General features: G+C 38.7%; 1 protein-coding gene across 8 annotated transcripts in view; it reads left to right on the forward strand.

The window, feature by feature from the left end:
• astn1 (astrotactin 1) overlaps positions 1-16,177 on the forward strand; it is a 406,003-nt gene that overhangs the window by 90,023 nt on the left and 299,803 nt on the right. For 5 of the 8 annotated variants that reach the window (XM_037083604.1, XM_037083606.1, XM_037083607.1 and 2 more), the window contains exons 3-5: positions 11,397-11,653; positions 12,041-12,183; positions 15,064-15,213. In XM_037083604.1, the coding sequence (XP_036939499.1) occupies positions 11,397-11,653; positions 12,041-12,183; positions 15,064-15,213 (550 nt within the window). The remainder of the gene's footprint in view (positions 1-11,396; positions 11,654-12,040; positions 12,184-15,063; positions 15,214-16,177) is intronic. The other 3 variants (XM_037083608.1, XM_037083602.1, XM_037083603.1) reach the window with 1 other exon arrangement.

The following is a 16,177-nucleotide window of genomic DNA, read 5'->3' on the forward strand; positions in this document are numbered from 1 at the left end:
TGGAACATGTACATAGCATTTTGAACATGAGTGCCTGTGTTTCTTTTTCTTTCACAGGTTAAATTATTGAAGGTTCCCTGTAAGGTTTGCTACCGTAACAGCACCGGTGTTGACACAGGACTCTTGCATTTCAGTCCATCTACATGTGTCAGTCTACAATAATCGAGCTGAAATTAGACAGACGTAGTCACCTAAAAAATTGCTAAAGTTGTTTTGGGGTTGAGAGTGGGAAGTTGCATGACCAAACTATGAAACCATGACATCCGTGGTTTAAAGTTTGATTTTTCTTTTAATGTTTCTTGACGCTCTTCTCTGAGTTTCTGTGGTGCGCCTCAAGCTCTGTCTCAGTGAGCACACTGGAAACGTCAGTCTGACTTGATATGGCATCAGCATCAAATAATTTCCGCTCTGTGTTGGGATTTTAGCAAGAGTCAGTGTCTTGTGAAGCAGTCAGCGTGCTTTTAATAAATCTGAAATGTTGCTCATGCTGTTCAGCTGGTTTATTGTCATTTTGCAAGTGTATAGAACACCGTACTGGCTTTTATACTGAAAAAAAAACCAACAAAAAAACAACAATGGACGTTTAGCCTCAATCTAATTTCCTCCATATAGACAACACTGACTAAAGCAGCATCGGTTGTGTCGGTACACATTTTGTCTTTCACATTTAAAATAAATTTGCTATGTTTTATGATGTTTCATTTTAAAACAGAAGTTATCCCATTAGAACAGATTAGTTAATTGTTATAACAATAAAAACTCATTCTTGTCATATTGGGATAAGTTTGTGTGGTGTAAAAACAAGAGAAACATTTCCTTTTAACTTTTCACCATATGATGTGATACTGATCCATTTTTCTTTTTCTGGTGTGGTAGGCTAATACGCTTCCATATAAATAACACATGCAGTGACCCTTTGAATACTACAGACTTAATGCTCACTGGACCTTAATACAGAATGAATGGAGCAAAAGAATCTGATCGTATGATTGTATCTTCTTTCCAAAACGAATGAAGGTCTTAGAAGCTTTTGCTCAAACTTGTTATCAAATGAACCTTTTTGATGGCCTGATTTGCAGTCCTGAAGCACACTGAAAACAATGCGAGCCAAGTGTTTTCAGAATGGTAACTGAGATAAAAAGGTGAAACATGGCGAAAACAAAGGAAGAGCTGATAGTCAAGATCTTTGTGAAAATAGTTCCTTTCATGTCAGTCATAATTTAATAAAAGTGTTATTATCACTTGTTTTTGCATGACATTCTGTTCCTGAGGACAAGATGTTCTGTGTTATCTGAACCCAAGTACTCAATAATCATCACAACTCCAACACTAATAGTAATTGAATATCATAAGGTTTTATGAAGAGTGCCTAGACTATTATTTCCCTTGCATTCTACCGTATATTTCTAATTTTCTGAATATTAGTTGAGACATGGTGAAATTCTCCCTCTTATTCACTGCCACAAAATGAATTAGTCACACATGAAAGGGTGTAAAAATGAGTTTTGGATTTGTGCAGATGAGACTTTGGGAATGGTTGTCTCTTGAACCAGTGGGTTTCAGAATATGAATATATACACGTATACATAAAGAAACCAGCCCAGTATAGAATACAGCATGGATTAAAGAAAGTTTGAATTATACAGAAGTATGAAAAGACAATAATAATAGTAATAATAATAATAATGAAAAATTTCCAATAATATTGGAACAAATGAGGTAGAACTGGAAATTTTGAGTAAATCACACGTTCATGCATCAGAGTGTGCTGGCTATGATGGCAGAGAGAGGGAGTGATGAAGCACAGTGAGCCAGTGTGTGCACATTAACATGGACTATGCAGGAAAACTTTGTAAGTGATTCTGAAGATTGGTAGTTGATTTTTGAGTCTCATTCCCAGGTTGTCAAAATGAACTTCATATGGACTTAGATTTTGGACATTGTTATATCGTAATATGGCATATGTGTTACCTGTGAAGTGATGTCATTGTTGATTTTGTTTCCCAGTCCTGGCATTTATGAAGTGCTTTTGATATGTACTGTGTCTTATGATACAGCAGAGGCAGCCCTACTGGTGACGGTAAATGTGATATGTTTTAATAATAACGCTACTAACATGAAATATGTTATTTGGTTGCCACATTTATCCAGCCTTAATAAACAATGAAGTCATAACTAAGAATAAACTATTTTATTTTTTTGTTATCACTACATGTACTTTTTTTTTCACAATTAGTATTATTAATATTGTTATGATTGTTGTTATTTTTGTTATTATGTACCTGGCCTCAGATGTATTGCTTATTTAAACATTAAAGACTGTAATGTAATCAAGAAAAAAATATTCCCTCTTATGACTCCAACTCACAGTGTTACGAGTAGGCCTGCATGTTGATGTCAGCAAGAACATATCACACTATTACAACTGGGATCATTGTTTCTTTTCTCCACAGAACTAACCTTCTTTTGGTCAGTGAAAGAGTGAGAGGGAAGCTAGGGGATAAACCTTTTCAGGCAGTTTTGCTGCTTAGCTGTTCTGCTGCTCTCCTAACACAGCATCACAGGTTAACAGGGATATTCTGTGAACTGGTTTATTCATTACAGCTGGGATACTCAATCTCGCTGTGTCAAAGGGGCACAATGGGAAATGATTAAAGTCGATTTCAAGACCTAAGTGGCAGTATGGCCAATAGCTGGGGCACGTAAATGTTGCCAGTATTATTGCTTTGTATTTACTCTTGAACTAGACAGGCATTGAGTGGCAGCCGCATAAACTACAGAGGAAAACAGTTGTATATCACTGCTAGCATGTGACTCTCCAGCTGCATTTACAGCTGTACAGCTGTGCAGCTATATATGAAAAAAATCCCCTTCTCACCTTGGTGGGGTGGTATCTGTGTCATCCTCAAGCTCGGGTCCTCTACCAGAGGCCTGGGAGTTTGAGGGTTCTGTGCAGTGCCTTGGCTGTTCCTAGGACTGCGCTCTTCTGGACTGAGGCTTCAGATCTTCCTGGGATCTGTTGGAGCCACTCTCCCAGTTTGGGGATTACTGTCCCGAGTGCCCCCACTACCACGGGGACCACACTAGCCTTCACCTTCCACATCCGTTCCAGCTCCTCTTTCAGTCCCTGGTACTTCTCAAGTTTCTCGTGTTCCTTCTTTTGGCGTCAGCTGGGATCGCCACATCTATCACCACCACCCTCTTCTGCTCTTTGTCCACCACCACTATGTCCGGTTGGTTAGCCAGGAGCTGTTTGTCAGCCTGGAAGCTAAAGTCCCACAGAACCTTGGCCCTGTTGTCTGTGGCTTCTATCTCCTCCTTTGGCCAGGTATCTGATGACTGGTAGCGCGTACATGTTGATGGCTCGGACCTTGTTCTTACCATTCAGCTGACCTTTCAGGACCTGCCTTACTTGCTGGCCTCTTCATGGTTTCCATTAGCCTGTGGGATGCCAAGGTACTTGTAGCTGTCTTGGATATCATCACCTATGTTGCCCTCTGTTAGGTCAATCCCCTCTGTCCTGATCATCTTGCCTCTCTTTGAGACCATCTGGCCGCACTTGTCCAATCCAAATGACATCCCTATGTCATCGCTGTAGATCCTGGTGGTGTGAGTCTATTTGTCACTCATTGCTGGCATACATGTAGAGCAGGTGGCTGATTTGTCCCTGTATTCACATCAGAAGGTACTTGGTGACTCAGCTTCGGTATTCTTCTGGGGCTCCAGTTGGGTCACGATCTTCCAGCTCTTGTTGCTGTTGGTATCTGTTGGGGCTTGGTACCCAATCTCTGGTTGTGGGGATGATGATGACATCTCCCCTCTGACCTGTCGTCCTGGCTCCCCCTTGCCGTAGCATCGTTGTTGTATTTCATTAATCTCTACTTGTGATAGTAGATTTCGATTACGGATTAAATTTCTGTACTTCCATACATATATAAAAAAAACAACAAAAGAAAAAACAAAAAAACAAAACACTGAACCAACCATCCAACCAATCATCAGAATATGGGAAAACCAATAAACTGTTTAATCTTGCAAACCAGTTATGTTGAAATTTTATGTTTGATATGTTGAAACATTATGTTTCAATTTTTTTAGGATATCACAATGCTTACAGTTGTTGAAATGTCATCTCAAGCAATGGTAACTCACTTCTAAGCTTAGTAATGTTTACAAATCAGCACTTAATCACTCTGATTGATTTCAGGGGATCACCAAAGTCATTATACATGGTTTGGGAACCATGATTGTTCATACCAATTTGTCTTCCAGTAGATGTTGACACTGAGATGATGATCCATCAAGAACAACACCCTTACTTGATGATAATGTATGCCATCAGAGTAGTATGACTAATGCTACACTATAATACAGTTGCTTTTAAGGCAGAATATCCTCTGATGATGCACTACATGAAGAAAAACTGGTAAGTTAAGTCTTTTCAGCTTCTTGAAACATCAACCCTAATATAAAATCGAGATTTAAATCCAAGGGAAACATTGTTTTCAGTACAAATGTCATTTGTGGTTTTACATTAAGGCCTTTTCACCACAGAAACTCAAACACCATTGTGGCTTCATGCTATATTAGCTTTTATGAAATCCACTAAATTGAATCAAATGATTCAAACCGTTTCTGTCATTAATACTCATTTCGAGGGGAGAAACCTTTGCGTGAAATGGGGTTGTGACTTTCACATTTGTTCAATGTCAAAATCAGCACTGGATTGTAAAACATATTGCTAATAATCCTCACAAATCAAGTTCCATTTAGTTTCATTGTAGGTATTAAATTTTATACTTTGACAGCCTTCAACCTTCCTTTGTTAGCTTAACAACAAATGCGCAGTAGGATTCAGTGCAAGGAACCTGTTTCCATCATTAATATTGTAAGTTGATATCAAATCCAATCAGCAGCCCTTTGGCTATGATACAGTTTATTATATTCAAAGCAAGAAACTTCCTTTCGCTATCTTGTAGCTGTCAGATAGATCTTTCCCCTTTCCCGAGTCTTAATGCCTTGCATCCAGAGACTAAGTGACAGATTGATAGCTCAGCTCTAATACCATGTCTGCTCTGTCAGACTGAGAAAGGCCATGTCTTCTCTCTTCCATTCAGGACTTACATGACAGGAGTGTAAGTCATAAGGAGCACTAGTGCCATTATAACATCATCCTCATCCGTTAGTAAGTGGATTATGGGGCTGGAGCGCTGGCATGCTCTGATGTGTGGTTTGGTTTTATTGGCTCTGTAAGAGGACACAGTCCACTTAGTCCTCACTTTGATTCCAAGTAATGCCTGACATTAAACAGCTTTTTCCATTCCATCTATATTTGCCCCCTCTAAGCATGGGTACTAATGCAGGTTGATGAGTTTGAATTACATTTGTCACTGTGGTAGATTTGATTGAGAACCATTTCAAGCACTTGACGTTTGACATCTTATTCAAGTTAACTCAGACTAATGAAACAATGACAGTACTTAACATTAAATATGTGTTTATTAGTTAAATATATTTTATATTCATTTACCAGATTTGAAAATGAATTAATTCTCTTCTTTATTATACATTATTAGTTACAACAATAACCAAATTGAACATCTTCTCCCACAAAAACGTAAGTATAAAGTATTTCATTTTTAATTTTCCATTTTCATTTTATCTCTTTTGTCAATCCCCTTGACTGTCTACAAAGGATGCTTTTCAGACACACTTTTCAGTTATTCATCTCACTTTTGTTCAATACAGAGGAAAATATCTGACTAACTAATAGTTTACTATGTTAACTGACTAGCTAACTCATCTGTCTGCCTTTTAGCACCTGGGTTGATTAGAGCTGTTTTGCTGAAAAGAGCTGTTGCAGCTAGAGAGAGGATCGATGAGACTGGTGTGGCTCAACCTAAACAGTTACACTTTGGGCCATAAAAGCTAAACTAAAAGTTGAAAGCCACTAAAATGCTTTATAGAGATGAGGGGAAATGCAGATATTTGTGAAAATGTATGTGTGCATTTGTTACTAATAGTGGCTGCATTCACATTACATAAAGTCTTTTAACCCAGTGTTGCAAAATACAGATTAGTACAGTATTAAGCATTATTTTGCATACTATAAATTAGATTCAGGTGTTATACAACAACAACTGTAAAAGTAACTTTACAGACACCGACATCCGCCAGGCCCCCAGCATGGCTGTAGTTGCAATGAAACCAGCAGCACTGAGAGTGGAAAACATAGTGGATGGTCCCTTCTCAGGCCTGCGTGAAGCTTAGCTTCATACTGTTCAATCACATCCTTAAAGATGAGTGAAGACAATATAAATGTATACTTTTTCTTCTGTGATAATAATAGGTGTAAGTAACATAGTGTTGCATTGCCTGTAGACTCAGTCACTTGTTAGAGTTTGAATGGGGGACTTCATCAACGACTTTCAAACTGCTGAAAATGTAATCATTGCAAACCAAATTACTTTGGTCTCCTTTTTGACCACTGTGCATGCAGATTTACTGCATAAGTGGCCCATATCATGGTGTCATTTGTTAATGTCCTTGACTATGCAGATTAAGCAAACAACTTATGCAAATCGGCCTCTCCTTTTGCCAATTTAAATTAATATGAGCAAGTGAAACCCTCATTTTTATTCAGCTACAGAATTCCTAATGTGTTTGAAAAGGGATTTTTTTTATGTAAATGACTGATTAAAATCTATTTTTCATTTCATCATTTTTGCCTGTCTTTCCATAACTCTGCCTGTTTGACTGAACTGACACACGGTTTGATTTGAATTGTTCTTTTTTTTTCTTTTACTCTTTTCATGTAAAGAAATTACATTTTCATTTAAAGCTTGTTATTTTACTGTTATTTTACAGAGACTATTGCTCAACATCTGCTGGTCACTTTTTTCATGATAATTTACACTGGACTTGTATCTCTTTTATAACAATAGAAAGAGAAAGTATGGAACATATCAGATCAGTTTGTGTCAGGGGAGGTGCAATACAGGCAGTGAAGTGGGAAACATCTGTACTCACCTGGCTGGAGGGAGAACTTTTACAGGTCTTTTGTTCTATTTGAGCATGTCATTTTCTGACTCAGAGTAATTCACTCTGCCTGTCTTGAGTGGCAAATTGCCTGCTGTCCCTCTCTCTTTGTGCCGTCACCATGACACTTTCCTAAGTCTTTTTGACATTTTCTAAATTGCACAGTCTATCTGATTTTGATTTCAGATCTCTGCTGGGTAGCATCAGATTAGCCTCCTGGATGTGGTAGATTTTACATTCTGTACATGTAACATTATGTCTCCAAATTACAATAATGTCTGAATGTTATCTCATCCTTCTTGTCATTTCAACTAAATTATCCCTTTCAGTAACCTAAAAAAAACATATGATGATGGAATTAGATAAAATAAATGTAAAATAAAACTACTCAGAAGTTTGCTGTCATCAACTTTATTCATGGGGCAGATATGGTCTGATATCCAAACTGACAATCGCTGTCTCTCTCCTGTGTGCTTTTGACTTGTCTTGACTTTGATCGATATCCTGCTTCTTGGCAAGATTCTCTGACTCTGCTCTCGCCTTTTCTGCTCTCCCTTTGACTCTCTCCCCCTCGCTGTCTCTTCTTCTCTCTGGTTTCTGTCTGATTCTGTCTCTGTCCCGCCTGCGAACCTCTCTTCGGGGCAGGCTCAATGCCCTTAATCTGTCCATCTTGTGCCAGCACTGAGTCCTCTACACCCACTGCTGCTGGTGTGGATGCTGCTGCATCCTTGAACCCCACAAACCAGCTCAAAACTTATTACAATCATGGACAAAAGGAGAAAAATTAAAGTGGTCATGTGACCTGACCCAGTCATCTGTTATCAGCGCTCACTTTAGTGCATACATGAGCTGAAATCTAAAGTCACAATCAACCTCTATCTCCCATATATTTCCACACGCTCAGCGCAGAACTTTTTTTGTAATGATTTTTCCCTAAAGATGAAATGTAGTAAAACAGTAAAACTATCATGCATGGTTAGCTAAAGACAAGATAAGGAAGAAGTAGAATTACCATCCAGATACTCAATTTTAGACATCCCTCAGAGCTTCTACATTGACTTGCTAGTTCAGCATAGATGTTACATGCTCCCTCTCTGCTGGCCAGCATGTGTCACCATGGCTGGTGATTGGCTTGCCTGCCAGGTGATGGCGGTCTGGCTGATTAGGGAATATCCAATAAGAGGGGGCTGGGCACTCGGCTCTGGTGACTCTTTCTTGCCACTGCAGTCCACCAGACAAGCAGTGCTGTCAGTCAGCTGGAAGGCTGGCTGAGGAATTATGCTTTTGATTTATGTTTATCTGGTGGGTGCGGTAGTTCAGCTTTCATTGCTTCATTTCAGTTAGGTTTATATGCTTTATTGGGTTGGGGTAGATGGGTTAACCCCAGCTCCGATGACCCTGTTGGGTTGGTCTGGGAGTCTGCTCTTCTTTTGTTCGTTTTGGCTGGCCCATCAGTTTGTTTGTCTTGTCTGATGATTGAAGGACTGATAAAAGACCTGTAGTCGTGTGCTGATGATCCAATCATACAGCCATTCCCAAAGATTGTGTCACTGTACACAAAGGAGCAGTGAAGACAGACCAGGGGTGCCTTTTAATTTTCATTGAATACATTTACATTGTTATGAGCATTGCAAGATTTAAAAAAATGATTAGTTGATCACAAGAAAATTAGAGATTAACTAGTTTGATATTTGACCAGTCAGCCTCTTATATGGAATGATTAAAGAAGCTCTTCTTTGTAATTTATAGTATTAAATGAAGAGTCTGAGCTTTTGACTGTTTGATGTCACTTTGTGCTTTCAGAAACTGAGCATTTTTATTTTTTTTTTACATTTGTAGACTAAATGATAGATTAATTGTTGAAATAATAAGATCACTTATTACTGGAAAAAAAATCAGTGGCAGCCTTATTATTTTTCTTTTTTCATTTCCCATACTATGCTGTCATAGAAATGCAGCACGTTCTCTGGCACACAGTTTTTCCATCTGCACAGCAGTCCTTCTAGCATCCTACAGAGCAATCAGTGAAAATACCTGAGAGAGCTGAACCTCGGCTGTAAAAATAACCAACATCTCTCTTTATAGTCTTTGGACCTCATGCAAGAAGTGATATATAACACAATCTCTCTTATTTTTGTTATCTACAATTTTCTCTTATTTTGTTAGCACCCATTGAGTTCTGGGATTCACCAGTGTTTTCTTATCTTTGTAGGTTCATGGTTTAATTCATGGTTAAAAATACTATTGGTCAGTTGATACTAATTAAAACTATAAAAACCCTTGGGTGATTGTGTGAGTTCAGCACCTGAATCATGGCTTACCTATTGCTACTAGATGCTTCGGCAAACCAGGCCTTGTGCAGAGAGCACATTTTTAGAGGTTTCACAGATCTGTATGATGACACAGATGAATGACTGCTGAGTTGTTTCAGATTGCCACAAGCACTGCTCATGGATTTGTGCAATAACCTGGAGCCTCAACTTAGGGGAAACATGCTGGTCAACTCCCATGTGTCATAGGAGACAGGTCAGACATTTCACATTCCTGTTGGAGCCGCACACTTCTGGGTGAACTGAGAGTGATAACATCATTCATGCCCAAATACATATTGTTCCTATACACTGCTAACTAGCAGATCGAGATTATATCTTTTTTTTTTTTTATCTTAGCGCCAAATATCATTGGTGCTGAAGATTGCAGTCATATAGGGATCGAAGCACACTGTCCAGATCCATGCCAGTTCCTCAACTGAAAGCTGTATCACTCTGTTACAATCATATGATATCAGATGCAGACTGTCACTGCATTCTGAATGTCATGCCCCCTTGGCCTAGTTCCATGTAGATGTGTCTGGCTCAAGGAGCTGGTTGAAATGGATGGCTAATTGGTAAATGATTTGTACTTTATAAAAAAAACAAAACAAAAAAACCCACCCAGTTTAACTTTAGTTGAACTCAATTTTATAAGAAAGCAACAATTACCAAGGTTATGTAATCACTCCATAGTTGCTGACCCCCCCTAGCAAATCCCCAAACCAGACAGAAGTGCTCTCACAACCACTGGCTCTGTGGTAGAGTGCACAGTTTGAGTACTGCAGGCCAGGCGGATGTGGTTAATACTGTGTTTTTATGTTCCTGTAACCCCAGTGCTGAGGTTGTGGAAGATCACATGTTTACAATGTTTTGTTTCATTTAACAATACCTCAGTTTCACTGCAGCTGACATTCAGCTTTCTTTGTCATGGAACATCTTAAAGCTGAGCGCTTATTGGTCCCTCCATCAGGTCTCGTTGTCACCGTGATGTGCAGGACAACCAGCTAAGACTTCAGGGAGTAACTGCATCTTGCCAATAAATTGCTTAACTCTTACCTTTGCACAGAGCAAGCTGGTAATTTCCCCCTGTTCTCAGAAGGATTGTCAAGATATAGAAATATTGACGACAGTCATGATATTTATAAGAGGAAGACACAGCAGCCTGCTTGCTAGCTGCTGCCACATTGTGAAGCTACTTCTGCTGCACACTATCTTGTTGGAGGAGATGACAGACGAAAGCGAGACACTCCATCAGCAGAGCGTGTAGATATTGTGACAATATCATTAATGTGAATTATTTTGGCCATGACAGTCATGGAATGAAAATCTGATATCATGACTATATCATATATAGTTCCCATCGTATATAAAATGCTAAGATAGCTGGCTACACACAGTATTTATCATCACTGGTTCTTCTACATTTTGACACAGTTTATTTTTTACTGCAAATTATTATTGGACCCAAATATCAGTTTTCAGTGTCCTTGTTTTCTAATAATCGTATTGGCTCTGAAAAAGCCATATTGGTCTTCCCATAATGGGTAAATAACACTAGCTCTCATCAAGAAAGAACTTTATTTCTGTCATTGTCAAATTAATTCTTAAAAAACAAAAACAAAGAAAAAACCTGAACACATGACTTTGCTGTGACATTGCTGTAACAGTTGGAGCATTGACCTCAGTATTTCAGTGGGGACAGGGAAAAGCTACTGACACTCTGTCTTGCTCACATTCCAAAAATCAGCTGATATCCATGTTCAGAACTTCCCTGGTCAGTGCTCTCAAGGTGCACAAGTTAATGCACAGTAGCATGAAGCTACTGTGATTTGGAAACACTGTAGGTGTTTGTCACTAAATCTTTGTCATACTCAGCCTTTTGTCATATTGTGCTGGTGGCATCACAGATTTTGCTTTGATCTGAATTCTACTTGGCAGGATTATCTGAATCTGTTCTCTGACTCTCTCTCCCTCTCTCTCTCTGCTTTTTACTCCTCTGCCCTTTTTTTTCTGTCTCTGCTCCAAATGCCACTCTCCTCCCCTCAGGGCGGGATGATCGCCCTTCTGCTGTCCATCCTGTGCCTGGTCCTGATCCTCTACACCCGCAGGCGCTGGTGTAAGCGTCGCCGCATCCCTCAGCCCCAGAAGAGCGCCAGTGCTGAGGCAGCTAATGAGATCCACTACATCCCCTCTGTGCTAATGGGAGGCCAGGCCCGGGAGAGCTTGAGGAACTCCCGGGGTCAGGGGCCAAACTCCAGTGGTACCCTCAGCATCCGGGAGACACCGATTTTGGATGGGTACAAGTAGGGTTTGGGTGGATGAGGATGATTTTAATCTGAAATGGCTACACCCTTTAAAAAATAAGCACAAACAAAGTGAATGAATTATATACAACTGATTAATAATTTCTAAATGTGTTTTTTTTTATATTGTACTCTGGAAAAAAGGATAGAGCATTTTGAATTGTATTACCTAGAGAGCAACTGATTTAATGAGTTATTGCTGGGTGTAGTAATCTGTAATGAGTTTTGAGGCTTAAAAATCTCTTAAACCTCCTTGCCTTATCAGCAATTCTGTCACACAGTGAAATCTTGACTGCCTCAACAGGCAAGTTAGCTGCCTGTGATATTTATTCTAATTTAGATATGTCAAGATAATATAGCACTAATTGATTTCTACCTCATCCCAAGGTATGAGTACGACATCACTGACCTGCGTCACCATCTGCAGCGAGAGTGTATGAATGGCGGCGAGGAGTTTGCCAGCCAAGTCACCCGTACCCTGGACTCCCTCCAGGGCTGCAATGACAAGAATAATATGGACCTCACTCCCGGTAAGTCGACTGACACAAACAGCTAGGTCAGTAAGATGGTGTTTACTCTGTACAGCTGAAGGAAAAAACAGGCTTCACTAATCAATATATTATTCATTAATCAATATAAGTGACAATAAATGAAGTAGTCTTGATGTTATGTTGAAGGGGTCACTTGTAGTGACAAACTCACAGAATCAGCAGCAGGCAGCTGTTTTCTGTGACAAAGTCACACAAACACAAAGTTAGCAACTACATGGAGAAATAAAGTCAATCTGTCATTTTTTGTCATGTTGTTTTTTTTTTTTAAACTTAACTGCCAGTGTGTGACTTATTTGAGATAACACTGACAAAGACATGTTAAATAATCCATCATTAGCATAATATTCATTTAAATGTACAATGTGTTATCTTAGAATAGAATATCTTTTCAGATTCAAATAGGGGGCAGGATCTGCTAGCTGTTCCTAACTGAAGCTACCGTATGCTAGTTAGCTCAGCTAGCCATGCAGCAAGCAGTCCTGACTGGGCATGGGGTTTTGGGGGGTTGTTGGTGTTTGCTCTGTGTGTATCTTCGGGACGCCGCCGTCATGGCAGACAAAAAGTGTTGATCCCGAGTATGACCTAACAGAAAGGAGAGTAATGGTGGACTGGTCCTCAAACCTTCCTCTTAGGTCGCACACGGGGATTGATACAGCTGCTAACGATACAACTGCTAACATGAGCTGTTCAAAGACTTTCTTTTTAGCAAATTCTGTGTACACAAACAATGTTCTCAATGCTGGTGTTCATGTGTAGAGACCCTTGTGATACTACGATTTTAAGTTTCATGTTGTGTCGAGCCTTCTTAGTGTTTTAAAAATAGAGATTTTGATGCTAGCGTAAGAGTGTCCCAGCACTCCATTGAAAATTAGCTTCCCCGAAAATGAAACTACGGTAAATCTTAAAAGTGCCTTTTTGGCGAGAGGTTCACTTAAAATATTGCACTTTTGATTAACAATAATGATGCACTAAACTGTAATAACAAGGGGGGCTTATTACTTTTTCTTTCTATTTTCCTTTTCTTTTGTGCTTATAAATAATTCTAATCATTTTGAATTACAAACTTACTTCATTAAGCCCCTGAAGCTTTTACTTGTCATTTTCAATCCTCCACAGCCATACATTCATTAATAAAAATAAAGTAACCAGTCATTATATCAAAAAAGATTACTTTTACTGGTGAGGATATATGTGTATGAGATTAATTGTTTTCTGAGCAGAAAACATCATAGGACATTAATGCATTTGTCATAATTGAAATTGTTAGCATGAAACCAAAGGAAACTAATTGGCATTTTAATTAAATACCACAATGTGTTATTTTCTTAAATAGGTAAGAAGAAATCATCGAAACAAATGTAGACCATATTACACATTTCTATACAAATGAGGCACTTCATTTGTTCTTCACATATAGAACATTAGATCTTGTGTACTACATCAGTCACACACCTAACTATCAAACTGCAAGTATTCTCTTAAAGAGCTTATTTCTCACACTTGGAAAAACCAAAAGGCTTATCTGCCTGCCAAAAAATTGTTTTAGAGGATCCAATTTTCATAATCAGTGGATGTTGGAGATGAGCACCACTCCCATGAGAATCAGTCTATGAAGCAGATATGTTTTGATGCAGGTATACCCTCTGAATTTCAATCAGAGGCAGATTCACTGCTCAGATTCATCAAGAGATTGGTCATGGTGATGGCACCCGCACAGTGTTCTTGTGAAATCCAAACAACCCCAAACCAGAGGTGATGGAGGTTGAGTTGTTCTGTGCATTATGCATTTTATATGGTCAATGGAATGGACTTGAGGAAAAGACAAGACAGGCAGCAGGCCATGCATGGAATACTGAACAATATGAACAACTGGGGAGGTCACTCAGAGAATGGCCTCTAAAGAAATTGTCCAAAATAACAAATATTGCAGTAAATATCTTTGGGCTCCCCTGACCTTTCCTCTTAGAATAATGGAATAGTTATGAATACATAAAAAAGTGAAACCAATTGTTAAATAAGTATTACACTGTGCCTACTTTCAAGTTTCAAGTTTGTACTGTTTCAATATAGTGCACTAATGCACTGTTTGCAATTTGTCAACTATTCGCCTCTGGTATACGTCTCATTTCTCTGCACAACACTTGGTAGCATTGTCATTGAACAGGCTGAAAGACTGGAGAGACACAGGGACGACAGACTCCATTAACATTTGATGTTAAGGAACAAGTCCAATATTTATTGCTTCTTGATTTCTTTAACATTGTGAGATGCAGTGTATTTTTCCACATTTTATCCAATACATGAATCTTGCTTAAGAAACAAAACAAAACAGCATTATTCAGGTGGCTGGTATCTGTGAGTGGGGACAAAAGGGGACTGCTAGGCCCTAGAGTAGGTTTGGGCTCTACTGAGTGCCATTCTAGTTCAGTATGGACCAACATGATGGATTGACTGACAGGTTGACTTTGCCATCTCTAAAGCCATGTACTAATTAGCATGTCTAATCAACACAAAAAACAATATCTTTTTTTAGGTTAATTATTCCTTTCAGGATACTTGTGCAGAAATCATTTTCTAAAAATGAGTTTTAATTCCATGCCAGCTTTTCTCACTCTTTAATTTTGGCTGTTTGACTTCTCCCCCAGTAAAACAACATGTTGGATGAGTTTTCTTCGCATTACTATTCTTAGTTTTTGCTACACTGTAGTTCTAAAACCTGCAATATTCAGCCAAGAACAACATGTTTTTGTCTTAAGTGGCTGCTTTCTTATTTCATTTTGAGAAAGCTTTCAGTTTGTGCCTCATATGCTCTGGGCTTTTACTTCCCAGCATTTGTAATTATATCCCACTTCTCCACAGTGAGTGACAACACCAAGCTGGCCCTAATGAACAAATACAAGGACAACATCATCGCCACGAGCCCCATCGACAGCAACCACCAGCAGAACACGCTGCTTCCACATAACACCTCCACCAGCCAACGCAAACGTCTCTCCAGCAATACCCGTGGTGAGTCACTCTCTCCCATAGCTTTACCCTTTGACAGAGAAAATAAGAAAATAGATCGCCACTGCTCCATGACTCTGCCCACTACCAGCAGCAGCAAGTAGTACATTGTTTTATTGTATAAGGCTGGACACTGTGGCTGTCAAGTGAAGGCCTTTATTTTTGACCCTGTTGATTTTAATGTTTTACCACAAATTCAGTTATGTAGTTCTCCCTTTTGGAACCATTTTATTGTATGAAGGACTGTAAAATCCCCCAAATAAATCAAACTGAAAACAAAGATGGAGGTTTAGCTCTTAAAAAAATTGGGAGACATTTTGATTTTGTCTCGTGGCATCTGTGACATTATTGAAGGTACACCTAACACACCTTTAAGTCAAACTAAAATTAAAACTATGCTATATAGGGCAAGCTTAACACTGATGGTCACACATGTTTAAGCACCACACAGCAACTGTTCTTACGCACAGAAAACAGAAGAAAAATAGACTTGAAGAGTAAAAAAAAACAACTTCAGTTTTGCATTTCAGTCACATTTGATATCCATTAATGTAAACCAAAATGTATTTAATAAATACAGTTGTCCACACATTCCACTGCACAGTGTTTATTATTATTATTATCATTATTATTATTATTATTATTATTATTATTATTATTATTATTATTATTATTATTATTATTATTATTATTATTATTATTATTATTATTATTATTATTGAAAAAGAAGCATTCTGTCTGCTGGAAACACAACATGGTGTATTGTAAGTTTCTTTCACCTCTGGGTGGGCATTTTTCAGAGCATGTTTTGACAGACAACTGAGAGCTGTTGCTGTGAGGAGACATGCTGTCAGCTTCTATAGAGGTGCAAAGAACCTCATACTGTGCAGCCTTCAAAAGTTGAGCTTTAAACTCCCTGTTTTTTCACAACAATTTAACATGTGAGATTTGAGATTCATGAAGAATT

The sequence above is a fragment of the Acanthopagrus latus genome, chromosome 21 (assembly GCF_904848185.1).
Source record: "Acanthopagrus latus isolate v.2019 chromosome 21, fAcaLat1.1, whole genome shotgun sequence".
Taxonomy (NCBI): Eukaryota; Metazoa; Chordata; class Actinopteri; order Spariformes; family Sparidae; genus Acanthopagrus; species Acanthopagrus latus.